At 42.1% G+C, this 22,098-nt stretch overlaps 1 protein-coding gene across 7 annotated transcripts in view; it reads left to right on the top strand.

Annotated features, from left to right (window-relative positions):
- PCLO (piccolo presynaptic cytomatrix protein) overlaps positions 1–22,098 on the top strand; it is a 540,429-nt gene that overhangs the window by 426,891 nt on the left and 91,440 nt on the right. For 5 of the 7 annotated variants that reach the window (XM_030561095.1, XM_030561007.1, XM_030560857.1 and 2 more), the window contains 6 exons: positions 74–141; positions 1,112–1,323; positions 9,420–9,470; positions 11,573–11,703; positions 13,456–13,482; positions 17,962–18,055. In XM_030561095.1, coding sequence (XP_030416955.1) covers positions 74–141; positions 1,112–1,323; positions 9,420–9,470; positions 11,573–11,703; positions 13,456–13,482; positions 17,962–18,055 — 583 coding nt within the window. Of the gene's footprint in view, positions 1–73; positions 142–1,111; positions 1,324–9,419; positions 9,471–11,572; positions 11,704–13,455; positions 13,483–17,961; positions 18,056–22,098 lie in introns of those variants that run through there. The other 2 variants (XM_030560944.1, XM_030561263.1) reach the window with 2 other exon arrangements.

Raw genomic sequence — 22,098 nt, 5'->3', positions numbered from 1 at the left:
ATTGACTTAATAAAATAACGAGGTTATAAGGAAAGAGTTTCTTTTGTCTCAGGCTTCTCATTGCTTTCTTTAGGGACCTCAACATGCTCTCAGATTCTGAGAATCCCCAGCATTTGGAACTGCATGACCCAGTAAAGGCTGGTAGGTGAAAGCAGATTGCTTTCAAATGTATGGACTGGATGGCCATAAGCACCACAGCTGAAAATTATGAATGATATAGGCAAAGCTTTGTTTGCATTTTAAGCACATAGCAGAAACTCATGAAATGTCTGGTATGTGACTTTAGTTCCTAAATTGCTTAAAAAGAAAAGTTCTCTGCTCTGATTAGCTCATGAAGTCTTCCATTCCAGACTTTGGAGTCTCTTTCATGCTCATATCCTTTCTTAGTCCTTTTTCTTTTTGAATGAATTTGCTCAGCTGTGACTTGAATTTATTACTCAGTCATTGAAACAAAAGATTTTGGATGAACTCTTGTCATACAAGTATCAGAGGTTAGCCGTGTTAGTCTGGATCTTGTAAAAGCAGCAAAGAATCCTGTGGCACCTTATAGACTAACAGACGTTTTGGAGCATGAGCTTTCGTGGGTGAATTCCTCAGTGCATCTGAGGAAGTGGGTATTCACCCATGAAAGCTCATGCTCCAAAACGTCTGTTAGTCTATAAGGTGCCACAGGATTCTTTGCTGTCTTGTCATACAGGTTCTTAACAAAACTAGAAGAGTTCTAGAAGCTATAGACATGGGGCCAGGACATCAGCTGGTGATTTATACCAGCTGAAGACCTGGCTAATTATCAGCCGAGGATCTGGCCAATCATCTCTAACCTTACTGTAACAAAAGTGAACTTCCCTTGTTGGTTAAAGAAGATTCCTCCTAAAGGGTTATGCGGTAGCTGGGGTTTGATGACTTGGTGTTGAGTGGGTGGTGAAGGGGACCTGTTGTTTTCAAGTACTTTTTGCACTGAAATTTGGAGTCAAATCTTCAATTAGTGGAAATAAAAGCAGGCAATCTGACAACTTTGTTTATTTATTTAGTGTGTCGACTCACTGCTGGAATAGCCAGAGGACTGAATGGTTTAGCAATTATCAATGTAAAGCTTTTTACCTTAATCCAGTAGACAAGGCGAAGTCCCCAGGGGTTGATCCTAAGCAGCTGGCTGCGGAGCTCCAAAAGGTTTCCCTGCAGCAGTCCCCTTTGGTTGCTTCCTCAGCAGTGGAGAAGGGATCTCATGTCCATTCCGGCACTCCTTCTGCCAGCTCCAGTGCTGTTCCAAGTCCCGGCCAGCCTGGTTCACCCTCAGTGAGCAAAAAACGACACAGCAGCAAGGTAAGATGCTTCCACTTATGATACACTTCTCAGTGTCCAGTAAAATGTGGACACAAGAAGTGAGTAATTATCTACCTACATGACCTCTACACTGTAGCAACAGAGGGACTCACACATGTAAATAAATTTACCCTCACCACACCCTCATGACAGAGAAGAATGTTATTGTTCCTATTTTATAGGTTTGGAACTGAGGTACAAAGATGATGTGACTTACCCAAGATCACGAAGGAAGTCTATGGCAAAGCCAGGAATTGAACCAAGATATCTTTAGTCCAATTTGAGTGCTTTAGCAAAAGGATTGTGTTGGTCATCCTTCCTCTGGTCTTTCATGTGCATCCTGTCTACTCTGTGGTGAAATACCAGCTTTAGTGAAGCCAGAACTCCCATTGACTCATTTGGTATGTCTACACTGCAATCAAAAACTCGTGGTTGGCCCGTGCAAGCTGACTTGGGCTCACAGGGCTTGGGCTAAAGGCTGTTTAACTTCAGTGTAGATGTTCAGGCTTGGGCTGGGATGTGGGCTCGAAGATCCTGCAAGATGGGCGAGGTGCAGCCTGAGTTGAATGTCTGCACTGCAGTTGAACTGCCCCTTGGCCTGAGCCCTGCAAGCCTGAGTCATCTTGCAGGGGCCAACTACAGGTATCTAACTGCAGTGTAGACGTACCCACTGGAGTCAGGACTTCACCCAGAAAAACACAGGGTGAGACTACCTATGCCGTGCACAGTGCTGAGGCAAATACTGATATTATAAAGAATAAATAATCATAGTGGCAGTACTGATAAGATTTGCTTTGTGTGCCAGGAAGAGAGTAAACAACCACCTTAACATCAAGCTCTGCCTTTCTCACTAAACAACAATATGAGTTAGTTATTAACTGTACCCTCTGATCTTCTTTGTCAAATATTGTCCATTTCTCAGCTGAACTGCTTTATGCCTGTGGTACCAAACACATATTTAAAAGGCATTAGCAATATTTTTCATATGGGAAGTTGGGGGGAAAAGGGCTATAAAGTTATGCATCACTTCTCTACATTTTCATCAAAAGATTTGTTGCCTGCAATAGAAATCAATGTTGCAAAGATCGCACTCCTTGTGCAATTTTGTAAGGAGGAGTGCTTAAATCTTTTCTAAAGGAAGCTATTAGGATAGTGAAAAGCTGAACATTAAGGAGAGTTCGAAATGTGAAAGTAATGCACTTCCTATCTACTTAATTATCTATATTTAGAACTCTGTATAGGATTTTATAAGGTCTCCCATTATTTTTACCATTATTTATTTATTTACTTGTACTGTGGTAGCACCTAGGAACACCAGGCATGAGGCAGGACCCCATTGTGCTAGGTGCTGTACAAACACAGAAGAAGATGCTTCCTTCCTCAATCTAAGTAAATCATTGTGGATCTAAGTACCTTCTGTGAGAGGTGAACACAAGAATCTCAGACATAATCAGTATTTTTTAGCGAGTTGCTGTGGGAAAGCTGCATCAGTGAAATAGGTTATGCTTTTAATGATGCCCCTTTATGTTTTATGTGAGATCCACAGTCGTGGTACAGATCCTGAGAAAATTGTGCGTCTTTTAGTTGAAAGCTTTCCTCTATTTGTTAGCCACTTTAGTTTGAGTGTAAATTATTGTCCTTAAGGGAAGAGGAATAAATATAATAGGAGGTCCAATTTTTACTAAGAGGGCCTGGCCAGAAATCCCATAGATGGGTTAAACATAGGCTAGTTCATGCCAATAAGGTACATATTAAACACATAATGTTTCACAGGGGAAAAGCAATCCAATATGCATTATTGCTTTATAAATGTACTTTAAAATTAAGTAAAATGGATCTTGGCATTCAAATTAAGAAGATTAAGTAATTAAAAACCTCTCTTTTTCGGTAAATCATATCAAAAGTATATATTCCCTATATAATAATCATTCCTATCACTGGCATATCATGGCTTCTGTTTCTTAATCTACAGAACATGTTCATAACTGTACTGAGATGTTAAATCACAGTATTATAACTTAGTCAATTTGGAGCTCCCTTTTGTTTTTGATTTACGACATTGGCAGTCAGACTACAATCTTGATCCATCACATTTGCAAAAGTTTCATGATGGCCTAAATGTTTCAAAGTGCCTAGGTGTTCCTTTTGGTGGTAGATAAAATCTTCTGCTTAAAGGTTTTTGTATAGCACATTTGATGTACTTCAAAAATGATGTAGGAGTCTCTTTGATATCCTGTAATGCAGATTCCCTCACATTTAATACTTTGTCCCATTACCATAGAGAGTGATAGAGAATATCAGAGCCTGGCATTACAAGAGCTCCCCATCACAATAATGACAATCTTCCCTAGGAAGTGTGACAGCATTACAAAGCACCAGTTCTTCTATGGAAAAAGAATTTGAATGATGATGCAGAGAAGGGAATTAGCATTTTGAGCCATGAATGGGTTATGTCCTGTACAAGTCTCTTTTTTTCCTAAACTGATGCATGATCATGTTGCAGTTCAGATTATATGCTGGATACTAGGCATCTGGCTATGAAATGTCCTTCAGGAACAATTTTCTTTGCCTCTTAAAGAAGAATAGGCTGCCTTTCTAAGTCCTTAGGGTTCCTAAGTCCCTCTGAAGCAGCAGTGAGTTGCTTTTCCTTCTGTCAAATTAATCTTTAATAATGCTCTGATTCAGCAAGATACTTAATCATGTGCCTCACTTTAAGCATGTGGTCAGTACCACAGAGTGACATTTCAATCAACTGACTTTAAAAAACCCTACTTGAATATTTAAATTGAAGTGTGTGCTCAAGTGTTTTGCTGAATTGGAACATAAAGAATGAATAAGGATCATTTTAAAAGGCTGTAAAATTGTTAAAGCTTAACAGAGGAATTTACGATTTTCCATATAGTGTATGTGTATTTTTGCAGATACAGATTATGAAGCCCCAGTGACTTCTTAGTTAAAAGGTGTAAATAGCTTTGCATTATAAATTCAGTTTAGAAAAACTGCACAGCCCCTGCTTTCAGCCTAAAGTTAATCAGATGATGTTTCCTAACAGAAGATACATTTTCTTTTTACCCAATATTTGTGATAAATCAGCTGTGGCATTTTTGAGTTTTTAAGTTTTGAAAAATAAGTCTGCATCCACCCTAGAATCTTGTATCTTGTATCTGTTTTCCAGCATCAGTGTAGTCCAGTTAACCAATTATACCAGTCTTGTCAGCCTTAGTGTAGACAGAGTTCAGCCTTTTTAACCACCATCTCATGAAAACCTCCTCTGAGCTATCAACAAGTAACATTCATCCCTTTGCTAAGGGCCAGGAAAAGCCTGTGAACTGACAGAAGCTGGGATTGACAGGGGATGGATCTCTCAATAATTGCCTCTTTCTGCTCATTCTCTCTGAAACATCTAGCACTGGACACTGTTGAAGACAGGATACTGGGCTACATGGACCATTGGTCTGCCCAGTGTAGCTGTTCTTATGTTCTTACGAACCTTTTAAGCCCTGTTGTGAGGGCTTAAATGGGATTTAAATGATGCAAAGGCCATGAATTACGAAGTGATTTTTAGTCAATAGTGTCTTTGAGTATTTTTTCAAAGGTTGAGTGGCTAATTTTAGGAGTTGTTTGCTATCAATATTTGCAACTTGGACAATTCAGTTGGGACTTGAAACAGTTTACAAACTCACATGTCTAGTATAGTTTAGCAGCTGTCAGCTGAATCGCTCATATTAAAGGAGTTTTTAAGGTCTTGATAGCAATGGTCAGAAATTTTTTACTGGAATTATTTTTTGTCAGCAAGTGCAATTTTGAAGAAAATCAAAGTTTTTCTATGGAATTTTTTTCCTGGATTTTTTTCTTTATTTTCCATTGGGAAAAATCTAAATTAAATATTTCAGGTAAATCAAAATACTTCATTTTTTTGAGCTGACCCGAAACATTTTGTTTTCAGTCAGTTCAACATTAAACTGCATCTGAATCTGCCAATGCTGTGGTGCCTCCGGGGAACTGTAATGCAGGTGCTTCATGTCCTGTTCTCTCCTATGGGCTAAGCTCCTTGGCTGGACTACATTTCCCTTGATGCACTCCTCCCTCCCTCTGACTGAGCTGTGTGGGGCATTATGGGAATTCTGTCACTGCAATGCATCATGGGAGCTGTAGCGGCCACAGGGGGGATGTTAGGAAGAGTCTGATAAGAAAAGCAGATTTTTGACAGTTGGGCCAGACTCTGGTAAGGAAAGCCTGTACATATCTCTATTGAGGAGTACAGATAGGTAGGAGAATGGAAACTTACAAATTCTCCTGGTTGGGGAGGAGGGTTTTGTGGCCTTGTGGAGGGGACAGAGCACATTGTCATATATGTGACATGGTCCATTTAAAAATAGATTCATCCCTATGTATCTTGGGTATATCCACACGGCGAGCTAGTCCTCCAAGTCTGCTTAGTAGGTCAACCTCTATCAGGTATTAGTCTTACTCAGAAGCAATGATGCCTTTAGCTCTTCCATTGCCCTTTAATCACTTCTCTGAGAGAAGGAAGTTAGTGCAACAAGGAGCATCAGTAACTCCCATGCACATTTCTGCTAGGAATCTACTGGGTTTTTTTTTATGGGGACCATGCCTCAAAGAGCATAAGCTCCCCATTCTCTGCCATCCATATGGATTTTGACCCGTGTGCATTACTCTCCCACTTCTTCATGTCATGTCTGCTTCCTACCCGTCTTCCAGTCCCTTTGTTCCCATCTTCACCGTGCAGCGCAGGGAAGGCATAATGAGGCACTATGGCCGTGGATTAAATTAAATGTAAGCAAATTCAAGGCCAATGCACATTGCAAGGAAAACTTCATAATAGTTTGTACTCACTCATGGATTCTGAAACAGCTGCAACATTTAAAGATAAAGACCTAGGAGTCAAGATAGACAGTGATGGCACTGGCAGTCCAAAGATCAAGTAAGAGATTAGGCTGCAATAAGAACTCAGAAAACAATATCGAAAATATGATTATGTCTTTATATAAATGGATGGTTTGTCCTTAGCCTGAATATTTATTTGACTTTTGGGAACCTCATTTCAAAAAGAGCACTGCAGAAATAAATAAGGCCAAACAGGGCACTGAAAGCAACTAGAGACAAGGAGATCCTTTGAAAAAGATTAGGATTCATTTCGCTGTCAGTGTAAGCATGTGTAACCCTACAGAAGTCAGTGGAGTTAGGCCCACTTATGGTATCCACAAATGTGGCCTCAGACTGTTTAGCGTGTAAAGAAGACGAGTAAGAGGAGACATATTAGGAGACAGCATAGGAGTATAACATTAAAAAATAGTTGAGAAGCCTATTTATTATCATAAAAAATACCTAGCGAGGTCTTAGAACCCTTTACAAAGGAGGCATCATTAACCACATTTTACATATGGGGAAACTGAGACACAGGCCTGTGTAACCAGTTGCCCATGGTCATCCAGTAATCCAGTGAGCGAGCTGAGGCTAGAAATCAGGTCTCTAGAGTCATATTTAACAGTCTTATTTAACTAGTCTCCTAATAAAATAGCAAGGAGAAACTTGATGAAATGTGTAGACAATAAACTTCTGTTAAAGAATGTTTTATGTAACGTAGAATTAATTTTATAATTGTCCCCCAGAGCAATGAGTCCAATCACTTTGTAAGATTCTAAAAAGGATTAGACACAGACCAGATGTGTGACAGTAGTCTCTGCTGATGCACTAGCCATAGGAGAAAAATTACCACCAATTCTCAATACTCTCCTAACGCACAATCATTTGGGAGAAGGAAGATGTCTTTCCCCATGGCACTTATTCATGTGACATCAATGTGGCAGAAGAGGGTGGGGTATTCCTCCAAACACTGTGTACAAGCCAGCGTCAAAAAAGAATTCCTATGTTCATATTAGAGATTGCCCTTAAGTACAACATTTGAATATAGGGTTAGGTTCATCTCCAGTTTCTGCAGAATTTTATGGTATTTATTGGTAGAATACATTGGGCCAGTTTGTGCCTATCCTTTGTGCAGAGGTGGGGGAAGACCACAAAGAGGTTTTTCCTTCACCCCCTCCCTATGTGAGTCACCCTGAGCGAGGTCCAGCAGCAATTGTAGTCCTTACTAGAGCAGGGTGGGGAAATGTAGTTCTGGTTTTTTTGGAGGATTTTGATATTTCAAAATTTGGTTTCATTCTGATTCAAGATTTTCTGCAAAAGGGAGCAAAGCCCTGGCTCCAAGGCAGTGTGTCTGGTGGGCTGACTGGGTACCAGGGATCTTAGGAGCTCAGGCTACCAAGGAGCCATGAGCTTGGGAGCTGGGGCTTCCAGGATCTTGCCTCCCTGCTGGATGTGCTGCTGAGGATCTGGGTGTGACTCATGAGAGCTGGCAGGAAACAAGGCAGGGTTTAGTCAGAATTCTGTCTGGTTTCCAGTGGAGTTTCCACTGAAATTGAACTGTTTCTGCAGAACCTTTTGATTTCGACAAATTGCAAATTCCAGCAAAACAGTATTGCATCTGAATTTTTCCAACCAGCGCTAATTCCTACACACAAGGAGACTAGGGAACTGCTCCCATTTAGTGCACCCAGGGAGGAAAGGACTCTGGATTACCCTTAGGCATGGTTCAACATATGCACAACCCAGAACTCCAACCCCTGCTCTTGGTCTCATCTTGAACTGTTGCTTTTAAATGCATTGACAAATTCTCTTTGATCCTTTGAGGACTGCAGTAGCCATGAAACGTATTTTACAGCACGACCTTAGCACAGCAAGAGGTGTTGTATTGACCTAGAATGCCTGGCAGGTTGAAATTCACATCTACAAGTTAGAAGGAGGTCAATCTTCTGAGCATTTATTTACTGGCTGTAAGAATAGTGAGTTTGTCTTTGTTTGGAACTTTCACTGTAAGCTGCATCAACCAAAGAATCAGGTATGGAGAGAATATAAAAGTATTGAAAACTTTGCTGTAGAACCTGATAGATCCTTGTTGCAGGACCAGCTGTTGGAAGAATGGACTCAGCTCCAGGCTGGCTCAAGGACACCATCATATAATGAAACAGGATATCAAACAAATGGTGAAATTGTTCTTAAACTGAAGAAACATAATTATCTAAGGACACTTTTGTTCTTGTCAGCAATTCATGGACCTCAAAAAAGGAGAATAAATAGGAAGAGGCAGGGATATACGGAGATTTGAAGAAAGGGACCAGAAACTTAAATTTTATGCGATAGTAGATGCGGAGCCAGTGGAAGGATTCAAAGAGGGGAGTGACATGAACAAGTTGATGGGCAAGGATGATGATACTTAAGAATCAATGAATGAACAATCAACAGAAACTGATTTGGAATTGTAACATCCACTTGAAAATTCACTCATTTTCATCCTCTCCTCTGTGATCATCCATGAAATTATAAGAAAATAATTGGCCTTGACCTAAAGTAGTTTAATCCATGCATTTCTACAGAAATACAGCTGTCTCATCTCTGCAAAGTCAATTAAGCCTGGTCTACACTTATAAATTAAATTGACACAGCTACCTCACTCAGAGCTGTGAAAAATTTCACACCCTGTGTGACATAGTTAGGTCAACCTATCCCCTACTGTAGACACATCTAGGTCGATGGAAGAAATTTTCCATAGACCTAGCTACCACCTTTGGAGAGGCGGATTAACTACCTCTGCCTTTTCTTTTGATGTCAGAAGCATCTACAGTACAGAGGCACAGCTGCAGCTCCATAGCTCTGCTGCTGTAGTGTAGATTTACCCTTAATCTCTGTGCTCCAGTTCCCTCTCTGTAAAATGAGAATGATGCTACATTCTTTCCCTTCTGAACGTTGTCTGTCTTATCTGTTTAGACTGTAAACAGTTTGGGGCTGAGACTGTTTCTTGATCAGTGTTTGTATGATACCTAGCATAAAGATCTCAGGTGAGATCACTTGTTGCCAATAATAATAATAAATAATAAATTAATAGCTGGAGTCAGAAGAAAAGTGACTTCTATGGTAAATGTAGATGGAGCAGTGTGAACAGAGCTTTGTAAAAATGTTATTAGTGAAAGACTATTATGTTTAATCTATGTGTCTCTATATATTTTTTCATATGGCAGCCCACTGAAGCCACAAAGTCCACATCCCATCCAATCACTGGAGAAATTCAGGTAAATACATACAGAATTTATTGCAGCTGAATGTGTTTAGGTTTAGAATAAGTTTTCAGAAGGGAACCTGTGCTGTGTGATTTGGGCTGATTCTGAGGTAATTTGGACCCCTTGAAATGTCACTAAAGCCAATAGGATGACATGGGGTTTAATCAGTGCCAGATTTGGACCTCTGACGTTATTATCAATGTGTGCAATACAAGATCAATTCAACAGTGGCATGGGAATTCCTATTGCTCTCAAAAGGGCTACAAATTATATTGAATGTGATTCCAATCTGTAATCCTTGGATTTTTGCTGTGATTCACTTCAGAAAATCTGACACTGAATATATATGCAAGGAAAGTTGTGGATTTTCCAAGATGCAGTTCAATTTTTTCCATACAGTGCTGAGTAGCTGAAAATATCTGATTTGAACTGACCTCATTGGTGGTTTAAAAATAAAAAGTTCACTAAACTCTCGGAAATGAAAGTTTGGGGGGCATAAAAAATGCTGCTCTTGGGATTGCCTCCCAGTTCCATGTGAGCTCTTATTTCAGGGTCACCTTACTCAAATGCGAGTCCCACTGACTTCAAAGTGCAGGCAGGCCCCCACAGAGTGGGTAAGCTCCCAACCTCATGGCTGGAAGCCCTTTCTGCTTCTGCTAGGGAGCTGGGGAAAGCAGGTGGTAGCACCTTTCCTTCTGTGTCTACATCTGTCCCCTTAGTCCACTTCCTACAGTGGCTCAGAGAGACAAGTGTCTGTGATTTAAAGCAAGACAGTCTAGGGGAATAGCTGGCTCTGGCGCCTCTTTTGTTAACTGTTAGCAGATATGGTATAAGGAGCAGGGACACTGATAGTTTGTGGATACGGGCCAGCTCTACCATAAGTGCAGAGTGAAGAAAGTGACAGCACCACCAGAGACATGGGGGAATGAAGAATGGAGCCAAGAGAGTCTTGTAGAGTCAAGAGAAGATGACACAAGTTGGGATGAACATTTAGGGTGTGTGAGGAAAAGCCCATTTCAAATTATGGGGAGGGTCCACTTTGAACCTGTGTGAGTGAATATTGGCTACTCCCCTTACTGATTGGGAACAATCCTGTACTGTCAATGGGATAGACTGAGATGGTTTCTGGTTGTGAGTGCATAAGACTAACTGATGGAGCCCACACCACCATGCTGGTTTTAGACTCTGTAACTGAGATCTCTAGTGTAAGAGCTAAGGCTGTTGGCCAGCTCATTCTCTTTTTTTGTGGAGGTGCAAACAATCATTTTAGCAGGAAGCAGAATCTGTTTCTGTGCTCCCAGTTCACTGAAAGGTTAAATCACCTGCTAAAATGAGGCACTTGTCAGGTAGATGTGAATAGGTGTTGCTGCATTAAATAGAATGTGTTAAATTGTATTCTTTTTGGATAAGGCTGTTTATTCATTTTTTTCTTTTAAGCAAATGACCCTGTATTTGTCACCTTAATACAGAGAGACCATTTTTATGTCCTTTTCTTTCTTTTTATATAAAGCTTTCTTTTTAAGACCTGTTCGAGTTTTCTTTAGTGGGGGCTTCCGGGAATTGAGTCTGCAACTCACCAGGGAATTGATGGGAGGAAGAAGTCAGGGGGAAAAATCTCTGTGTGTTAGATTTACGAGCCTGACTTTGCATTCCCTCTGGGTGAAGGGGGTGGTGGAAGAGAGATTAACTATCTCGGTGCTTGTGTTTCAAGGACTGGAAACAGGGAGGGTGGCGTCCCTCTGTTTAGATTCACGGAGCTTGCTTCTGTGTATCTCTCCAGGAACCCAGGGAGGGAACACCTGGAAGGGAGAAGGGGGGGGAAATGGTTTATTCCCCTTTGTTGTGAGACTCAAGAAATTTGGGTCTTGGGGTCCCCAGGGAAGGTTTTTGGGGGGACCAGAGTGCCCCAAAACACTCTAATTTTTTGGGTGGTGGCAGCTTTACCAGGTCCAAGCTGGTAAATAAGCTTGGAGGTTTTCATGCTAACACCCATATTTTGGACGCTAAGGTCCAAATATGGGAAATATGTTATGACAAGGAGTTCAGGGGAAAATTGAATTCTTTAATAATCAAAGGAAAAAAATAATCCGCAAGTATTTTAATGCCCTCTCTAGCTTCAAATCAACTATGACAAGCACCTTGGCAATCTTATCATCCACATTCTTCAAGCAAGAAACCTTGCTCCGCGAGACAACAATGGCTATTCTGACCCTTTCGTTAAAGTCTATCTACTTCCAGGGAGAGGGTAAGTGGAGGGGAAATTTCAGCTTGAACTCTGTTGCTTTTCATTTGTCTTTGATGCCAGTCCTGAATAACAGAACTTAGATTAAAGCTTCAGAAAATCTGTTTAGAATCAAGCAGCACTGAACATCTCTTTATGTTTTAACAAGACACTGCAAATAAAGGGCCCAATTCTATTTCCTGTGAAATCCATGTGAGTTTTGTCATTGATTTCAGTGGGATCCGAAGCAGGCCTGTAGATTTAATCTTTGTTTTGAATTTTTACAGAATAAAAGTCACACACATGCACAAATTACGTTAAAATAACATTGTGATCTGGTGAAACCTGCCAGATCCATGGAGTTCAGAGTTCTCCTTAGGAATCTGTCTTTAACTCAGTAGCTCTGCCTGTTTTTTCTGGTTTTTATGTGTTTGGGAGACTGTAATGAAGGAAACTGCAAGGTGAGACTAGGGTGGAATTTCATCTATGGCTCACATTTTTTTTCTAGTTTTTGTGAATTTAAACCAAGATTTGCCATGTTAATTCCACATACAATAATCCACATACAATACTATATATATATATATATATATAAGTTTTCGAATTGCAACCATATAATTTATGGACACATATGCACTAAACTCCATAATGGCCTCATGTAAGCAGACTATGTAAATATGTGCAGATATATTTGTGTGCACAATTCAGCATTTGTTTTGCACCGACAGATGGATTTGCCTGCAATTTTGGTAAGTGTAGCTAATGAGGCTGTTTTGAAAATTTTACACTTATTACCCAAATGTTCAGTTTAGGATGGAATTTCTGAACGATGGTTCCAATTCAGCAAAGTACTTAACCACATGTATAGGTAAAAGCACATGAATTGTTCCATTGAAATCATGGCTGATTCAGACTATAAAGGGCTCAGTCAAGGGCTGGCTCCAGGCATCAGCGGAGGAAGCACGTGCCTGGGGTGGCACATGCTAAGAGGCAGCATTCCATCCATTCTTGGGGTGGCACAGTCCAGGCGACTTTTTTTTCTTTTTTTGCTTGGGGCGGCAAAAATGGTAGAGCCGGCCCTGGCTCAGACTTGCTCCCAGAGAAATTGGTCATGAAACTCCCATTGAAATCAGTAGGTTCAAAATGGCTAAAAAAGACAATTTATGATGGATACATAGTAAACCCTTACATATTGTGACATCTGCAGTTCCATTTCATGTAAAACTGAGTTTTAATTACTTGTGCCTATTATCATATGAGAAGTTGTGTGTGTGTGTCGGGGGGGTGGGGAGAAGGGAGTTATGGCCCTGATTTTGTAGAAATAAGACTTTAAGTTAGACATAGGTCCAAGCTATAAATCCAGATCCAAATGGTGACAAAGTTCTGGGGCATTTAAATTTCTCTTGTGGTTTGGGCCCATTTCTAGTTCAAAATATGATTAATGTTATCATTCACAATGGGACATATTGCTTTGGGGATTCTTTGTACATACCACTGACAATTAAAGAGGAGAGATGCTCAGTAAATGTATTACTTTTATCTGAATACAAATGCATTAACTGATTGCTGATATGTGTCTTTCCTTTGATCTAGTTCAATCTGCATCAAAATTTGTATTGTTAATGTCTGTTTCCTGCGATTCTGAAACTAGGAACTGCTCATTTATTATTCACATGTTCTTTCTTTCATTTCTGTCTATTCCCATTTACTCTCATGCTGCTTCCTCTACTTTCCCATCTCTTTTTATTACACTGTCTCCTCATTGGGTCCATGCAGACAAGTCATGGTTGTCCAGAATGCAAGGTAGAGTGACTTATCTTTCGATTTTATTCTTTGAAGCATGCGTGCATCAAGCTGTGATTACCTTATGCATGTACCTGTAGATTTTCCTTGAGTTCTAATGACCTGTAAATCCGGCACCAAGACTGGTGTTGCTGTTCACTGTCTAATGAATCTGATTTCCAGGAGGGAAAGAAATTGAGGGAAAAAATTGTTGTGGTTCCTGATGCAGTAACGTTTTAGGATCAAACTCTGTAGTCCTTAATTATTGAAAACTTCCAATGAAGTGAATGGGAATTTTGTTCAATCAAGTATTGTGTAAATTGGTCCTTACTCTTTGATGCCTGTGATTAACTGTGAACTTGTCGCATAATTTTCAGCAGAGGTTACTGCTGAGAAACAATCAGAGATGCTGACGTTATTTGGAAGTGACCTGTCAATTCAGAGGAAAATGGCATATTTGTCAAAAAAAAAAAAAAACCCCAAAAAACTTGTTTTGACTAAAAATTTCTGACCAGCTTCAACCCAGAGTAACACCAGATACAATTCAGCCCTCTAGCCTCACATTTACTTAAAGAGGAAAATTTAAGCAGGCTCATAGATGGCTTTTTAATGAACAAATTCTGCTCTGCCTAAGATCACTGTTATTTCATAATTAATATAATTATATAATTCATGTATTCAAATGTTAATTTTTACATGTAAGAGTTGTATAATACTTTCTTTATTCTATAAGTAATGTATTGTGTTACTGCATACAGCAGCAGGGTATAAAAGGGGAAATCCAGAGAAATGATAAAGAAAAGGAAGAGCCTGTGTTTGTGTTCTTTCCACATATGGTATGTCCTATGAGTTTGAAGTATGAATTCCACTGGGAGTAGGCTAGTTTTAATGAAGGTGTTGTATCAAAGCATCACCATCTGTTAATTACAGGCAAAGGGAAAAGTGGTAATCTAGTGGGACAGATCCAATGTATTTGCCAGGTCTTTCTTTTTAAAATTGTACAGTCCTTCAAGTGGCATTTTGCTTTGTGTGAGCTTTTCTAGATTTAGTCAATTTTTTTTAAATTTATTTCTGTGCAACAGACTCAGTCCCTTTTTGCAGTAGCACTTCAGACCAAATTCTGCTCTCACAGATATAAAATTGGAGTAACTCAGGGTCAGCCTTAGGGAAAACGATGCCCTGGATTAATTTATACTTTGGCGCCCCTGACACAGGCAGCCGCCCAGGCCCCCTGGCCCCCACCGGCTCCCCGATAATATTCCTGCCCCCCATGGGGTCTCCAGGCTCCCCACTCTCATTCCACCCAGGCCCCACTGCCTGCCCCCAGTGCTTAATTTATAATGAGAGAAGTACTGGGGCTCACCCCAGTAAGCCTTGAAACAAATTAAGCACTGGTTGGGCAGCTCAGAAATTCCCTCTCTGTGCAGCCTGGCCTAGATGGCCGGAGAGCAGCAGCTGATGGCCAGGTGCCCAGCTCTGAAGACAGAGCAACTGCCATGGGTGTCTGGCCAACAGCCTCCGCACTCTAGCCGTCCAGGCCGGGCTGCACAGAGAGGGAATTTCTGAGGCTGGAGCCTTCCCTGGCCATATTTGTCCTGATCACTGAGCCCGCGGGAAGGGGAGACCAGGGGCTGGCCCACTGGCTCTGTAGGGGCAAGCCCTGTTGCCTGTGCTCCCCACCAGGCTGGCAGCTCCAGGTGGCATCACCTGCCCCCCTGCCTGGCTTGCCAGTGGCTCCAGCCCCAGGCTTGCCCACCCTCCCCACCCCGCTCTGCAGTCCAGGCCCACCAGATTGCAACACTCAGATGGTGCCCATCTACTCCGCTCACTGACCACGGCGCCCTGGGCAGACACCCACGTTGCCCACACCTAAGACTGACACTGGAGTAACTGCATGGACTTCATGGGAGTTACTCCTGATTTACAGTGGTATCAAGGAGACAAGCAAGGGTCAGTGAGTCTAATCCCCTACCCACTTTTGAAAACCAAGAAATCCTTCCCCTGAAACCAGTAGATCCCCTGAGTCCTAGAGTCATCCAGTGCCTCTGAACTGTCTTCAAGCTCCTATGTTCCCTCTTCACCCTCCCCCGCCCACCAGATAGGAGGGAAATGGATTCCATAAGAACATAAGAATGGCCCTACTGGGTCAGACCAAAGGCCCAACTAGTGCAGTATCCTGTCTTTCGACAATGGCCAGTGCCAGGTGCCCCAGAGGGAATGAACAGAACACGTAATCATCAAGTGATCCATCCCCTGTCGCTCATTCCCAGCTTCTGGCAAACAGAGGCTAGTGAAAGGGGAGTCTGGGCAAATTAGTTTTTACAAGTCGGAGTTAGCTGATCAGCAAAAGATACTCAACTGAGGAGTAGTGGGAGGACAGAGAGACGCTTACCCCAGTCCTTCCCCTTCTCAACTTACCCCATCTCCAGATGTGCAGAGACAGCTTCAGAAAGGCCAAGGGAGGGGCTTGGGAGCAAGGGAATGGGGGGGAACATGCCACTGAGTTTGTCTGGTTTTCATAACAGGCATAAATATTTAAGTGGACCATGAAATAGGATTAGTCATCATAGCCTTTCTGCTTCCTGGGGAGGCTTACGGTTTGGTGGTGGTAGTGGTGGTGGTTGTTTTTGCCTTCTTTGTAAAGAATGCAGAGTAATAAGACTGTAGAGTGAATTTCTTTTTAATGTACACTCGTTCCCCCTGAAATCCCATCCATATCTTTCTTACTGATACATGAAAAAAATAAAAAGAGAAAGAGCTCCTTTTTTAACAGATATCATTACACTCTGAGGTTGTCAGGCCCAGTCACATTATGGACACATTCTGCTTTCCTCTTAAGTGGAATTGGGAAGATACTCTGCTTTACAAACCACAATGCCCTACACATTTTGTAGTAAATTGGAGGACAGCAGTACATCATGCTTTGAAAGAAAATGAATGGGGCTGTGTGGAATGGGCTAGGTGTGGGATGCAGAATCGCTGCAAGTCACTGACTTTATGAAGTGTTGCTCAGAACTGAATGTATGAGGAAAAGAGGCAGGTGAGGGATTTCATATCCCTGTCACTGTGATCACAAATGCCTCGTTATTATGGAGCAGACCTAAGTATGCTGTATGTTCCCCAATGACTGTGATATAATACGGTGTCTGAGAGAGGAGAATGTGGGCCTTTGGGCCTTTCTGAAAAATATGTATATAGAAAACCAGATATGAGAAAATAGAGTAGAGCCTGTCAGACAATGGTAAGTATTTTCTGTGGAAATTTTTAGAAAGAACTTTTTGCACAATTGATTTCAGTGGGGCCACTTGTATAGTATAAATTATGGTTTGATATGAGTAAGACTATCAGACTGTGACTGCTGTGTCCAAAGCTGTAATAATGCAAGTACTCAAAATGAGGCAATCTGTACTGTTTTTTCTCCATTAGAACCATAGCAGAGGTGGGAAATTGTATTTGCCAAAAGCACAGGGACAAATCAAGCTGGGAAATATTACTTTTACACTTTCAGAGTGGTCTTACAAACAAAGAAGAATAATCAAAATAAACCAATCTTCAGGTCTTTGATTGTTCGTTTACATTAGGGCCATGTTTACATGTAGATAAAAGAGCAGTTACCTTTCATTTTAGCAAAAAGGTTCTGCACTTCAAATCTGTTTGGGTTCTCAGAATCTTAGTAGTTCTTGGTATTCTCTTAGGTAACCCTATGACTACTTTTCCATTAACATTTTATATTAAATTAAATTTGGTATGCAAGTAGATCTAGCATCAGGGCATGTAGTGCCCAAGGAATCCATAATGTATCAAAGGTGAGTGCATTACTTGTTCCGCATCCAGGAAATGCAGAGTATATTTGAGTATATTTGAGCTCCTTTTTAATGCAGGTAATTCAGCCAAACCTCTTATACTTGCCTATTGATAAAAACAAGCTTGAAGCACTTTTATGCTTGGCCTCACTACAGTTAGAGGCGAAGCCAGAGAACAGGATCAATATGAAATTAGTGTTTATATCATTCACAGTATATCAGTGTACCATGGCTTTCATTTAATGTTCCTATAAGATGAGACTCCTATGATTAAAGAATACAAAATAAAAATAAAATGGATTAAGCCTACCTAAATGTGCGAACAGGAAGATGTTCTTTGGGAAAGAAACACATTATCATTTACATTTGTAATTAAAGCCCTGGTCTAAAGAGGCAGGAGGTATTTATAACTACAGTTAAAAAAAAAACTTGAGTTTCCTGATGCTGGAAATTGAACTGTTTTCTTGTAGGCAGGCTGAGCTTTCAGAAGGCTCAGAAGGTCAGATTTTTAAAGACAGCATCATGAAGCTTGTTACAGCAACTTGGGCAATGCAGTTAAAGAAGGTAGACTCTCGTTGTATTCTTATAGCCCTGAGTTGTAATGGTTTTTTCTATTTCCATGAACTATATTCTGCACAAGAATGGAAGGAAACAAAAGAGGACTAATGTAATGTTCCCTTCCTTTGTTCAAATTCAGTGCTGAGTACAAGCGGAGGACTAAATACGTGCAGAAAAGCTTGAATCCCGAATGGAATCAGACGGTCATTTATAAAAATATCTCCATGGAGCAGGTGCGTGACTATTAGCACTATCCGCTGTGATTTTCTGTTCTATTATTTGTATGGCCAGTGACTGTCATTGTAGAATCAGGGGTGATGTTGGAGGGAGTTCATCCCCCTGAGAAATCCTGCTACCAAATTGAAGGGAAGTTAAATGATTTCCTGGCCTCTGATAGAGTTCACACCTTCTGCAGATACAGTTTGAACATCGCTGCCAGAGATTTAGTTGTCCCTTCAACACTTAAAAATACTTCCTAGTAGTATTTTTTTAAACTTTGGAATTTACCAGATTGCACCTACTACCAGCTATTTAAAAAGGGGTTTGGAGGCAAATACTCTTGATCCCGCTATTAGTTCTATACGCACATACACATCATTTAAAATCACACCAGGTCAACACTACTATGCTGCAGAATCAATATACTAGCGTATTTTCCAGGGATAAAGTATAAGTAAGTTCAGCAAGCACATTTAACATATGTTTGTTTACCAAGGGGTATTGTCTTTGTCTCACTGTCTGGAGTGGCTCACGACCCTGAGTGCCAACCTCAGGGCAGACTGTCAAGAAGCAGGGGAAAATCTCCAACCTGGTTGTATGTTCTATAATTAGATTTCACCAATCTACTAATAAGTATGATTTCCTAAACAGGGCTGGCTCCAGACACCAGCATTCCAAGCTGGTGCTTGGGGTGGCAATCTGCGAGGGGTGGCAGTCCGTGTTGTTTTGCCCCCAAGCAGCGCGCCAAATTGCCGCTGCGGATGGCGGGGATAGTCCGTGCGCTCTTAGGGCAGCACGCGCATTTCCACGGTGGCGGCAATTTGGCAGCAGCAACTTCTATGTTTAGTTGTCCGGGGCGGCTTCAGCTAAACATAGAAGCTGCCGCCGAATTGCCGCCACCACGGAAACGCACCTGCCTCCTTAAGGGAGGGCACATGGACTACCCCCGCCGCCCGCGGCGGCAAGTCGGCACGCTGCTTGGAGCAGCGAAAACTTTAGAGCCGGCCCTGGTCCTAAAGCACTATACCAGTTTTACCATGGAGTCACGGAGAGTCCAGTTGCCACCCGGGCAAGCTGGACTTTATAATACGTGATTGCTTTACACCAAAAATCACAACAATATTCAGGTTAGTCCCCGTCCCAAAGGACCAGTCACTAACCTCCGGCCAGTTGTACTCAGATTTCAAACCAAAGACAGTGCTTGTAGCCAATCCTGTAACAAACCAGCCAAAGGTTTAGGAACTAGGAAAAAGAAATGAGAGTTCTTTACAAAAGTAAAGCAGGCAAACATACACACACAAATGAGTTACAGTCAGCTTTCAAAAGGTAATAGAAACTTCTGTAGTAAGCAGACTCTGTATATCCTTTAGGGCTAACCCAGGCAAAACTTGCTTAGAAAGCCTCACCCCTCAGAGTTCAAGCAGCAAAAGAATAATAAGTTCTCCTTAACAGGCATTTTTATGCCCTTCCCCCAGCATCCCATTCAGGGCCAGCTCCAGGCACCAGCAAGCAGCTGCTTGGGGCGGCCAACGGTGAGGGGCGGCACATCCGGGTCTTCGGTGGCAATTCGGCAGCGGGTCCCTCACTCCCTCCCGGAGCGAAAGACCAGGCACCGAAGACTGAAGCGTCGGCTGTAGAGCTGCAGACCATGATCGCAGCTTTTATTTGTTTATTTATTTATTGCTGCTTGGGGTGGCAAAAACCCTGGAGCCGGTCCTGATCCCAATGATAAAATGAGAGGTTGGGCACGTAATCTCTTCAGGGCTGTGGGAGAAGCAATCAACAAAGTCTTTTTTCCACAATGGCCCATTTGGATTCAATAGTCTTTCCTTATGGGCAAGAGAAAACACCTTCTGTAGGAATCCAGCATTTTGCATTAGGTGAAGTCTTTTTTATCATTTGGTGAGCTACATAGTTTCAAAACAAACATTTTATTGTTATAGAACAAACACTTCCGTACTACCTTTATAGCATGGTTTTAAGTGAGATTATGCATGCAGCAATTTACAGGCATTTCATAAAGTCTAAACACTAGACACATAGGTATAAATCCAGTACCTATCTTAACAATTCTACACAGGTAAGACTGACTGATTTACCGTTATGCATTTATCAGTGTTCAGTGAGGCTTAATGGCTTTGGCATTAGTTGGCACATGGTCTGGTGGCATCACGGTCTTCTTTTGAGACAGCCTAGTTAGTTGATGACCATCAGAGTATCTTCCTTCCTGACTGCATAGCGTTTAGTAGGTCTAAGATGCACCTGCTCAGTCTCAGATTGTAACTTGAGACTCAAGCTTTAGAGGTGTTTCCAGGCCTGTGAGGCTGCCTCCAAGATCCCAGCACTTTCAGCAATGCCACAGCTGCAGGCATGGCAACTCTGAAAATGATGTTGAATTGACTAGAGAGGGCGAATCAAGACATAGGGCATGTCTAAGATGTAGAAACGAGAAGTCTTGCTCCCTACAGTCGTCCAGATTCGCTTGTACTAGGGGTTCTATTGTTTTCCATATTCAAATAAAATACATATGGAATGTTGCTGTTTTCAAACAGAATTGTGAGGGGCTTAAGGATGGGCTTAGTCAGCTGAGAGAAACATTTTAGGGTTTTTATTTTCCCAGGGTAGACAGGCTTCAGTCACAGCTGTGGGAGGGGAGTAGCTCATGTTCTCAAAAGTTTTCTTCTGCTTACTATTATTAGTTTTCTAAAGTATCTTGAGTTTCGAAATCAGTTGTAGCAGCCTTTAGCATGGCAGTGCTCTGAGTGTGAGAAAGAAATGTTTTGTCCTTTTTAAAGAATTCTGACAAAACGAGGATCTCCCTCCTGGTTTAAATCCAAGAATTATGGAATAATGGACCTAGACAAACTATTTGTTTCCAGCACCTGGATCCAGTTTCCCTAATGTTCCTATATTTCTTAGCATTTAGTTTTTGACACTTTCAGATTTAATTTTTCACAGCCATCCAATTTTTCAGTACTTTATAAATGCCTTCAGGATGCCAAGCTTGCTACATCAGAATGTCCAGATTTGTTCAGCTGCCTTGATGTGGTCCTTCATTCTGATACACAGCCCTTAAAATTAGCCTCCCAATTTCAAATTTGATTATTCATACTTCTCTTTCAGTGATGATAGTGTGGGTTAGTGGATTAGTTTTTGAATGAAGCAAAACTGAGAAGGCTGGAGAAGGGACTAACATGGCTCACAGGATTAAAAATGGGTAGGGCTCCATGTCTGTCACGGAGGTCACAGAAGTCACAGATTCCATGACTTTCCACAACCTCTGTGACTTCTGCAGGTGCCAGTGTGGCTGCCCAAGCAGCTGGCTCCAGGGACAGCTGGGGACAGCCACACCAGCCACTGCTCAGGCAGACCCGGCAGCAGTCCCAGGGCGGCCGGAACAGCAGCAGTCTGTGGCCTGAGGCAGCAGTCCCTGGGTGGCCGGCCGGAACAGCCCCCGGCTGCGGCCTCCTGCAGCAGGTGCTGCTGGCCCCAGATGACTCTGGCCCCAGGCGCCACCCCTCTCCCCAGCAGAACCCCACCCCCCAAATCACTCCCCACACTACACCACAAGTTTTAGTCACAGATATTTTTAGTATAAGTCAGGGATAGAAAACCTTTGGCACGCGGCCCATCAGGGAGATCCGCTGGCAGGCCGGGACACTTTGTTTCCCTGAAGCATCTGCAGATTCGGCTGATCGCAGCTCCAATTGGCCATGGTTCACTGGTTGAGGCCAATGGGGGCTGCAGGAAGCAGTGGCCTGCATATCCCTTGGCCTACACCACTTCCTGCAGCCCCCATTGGCCTGGAACGGCAAACCAAGGCCAGTGGAAGCTGTGATCAGCCGAACCTGCAGACGCTACAGGTAAACAAACTGGCCAGGCCCACCGGTGGATTTCCCTGATGGGCCGCATGCCAAAGGTTGCTGATCCCTGGTATAAGTCATGGACAGATCAAGGACAGATCAAGGCCGTGAAAAGGTGAGTTTGCTGTGGCAGCAACACAGCTCCTAAACCTCCCAGGTTCACTAAAGAGGGTTGCAAACTTTCCAGATAATGC

The sequence above is a fragment of the Gopherus evgoodei genome, chromosome 1, assembly GCF_007399415.2.
Source record: "Gopherus evgoodei ecotype Sinaloan lineage chromosome 1, rGopEvg1_v1.p, whole genome shotgun sequence".
Classification (NCBI taxonomy): Eukaryota; Metazoa; Chordata; order Testudines; family Testudinidae; genus Gopherus; species Gopherus evgoodei.
The sequence above is the reverse complement of the archived record's forward strand: the minus strand, read 5'-3'. Positions and strand labels throughout refer to the sequence as shown.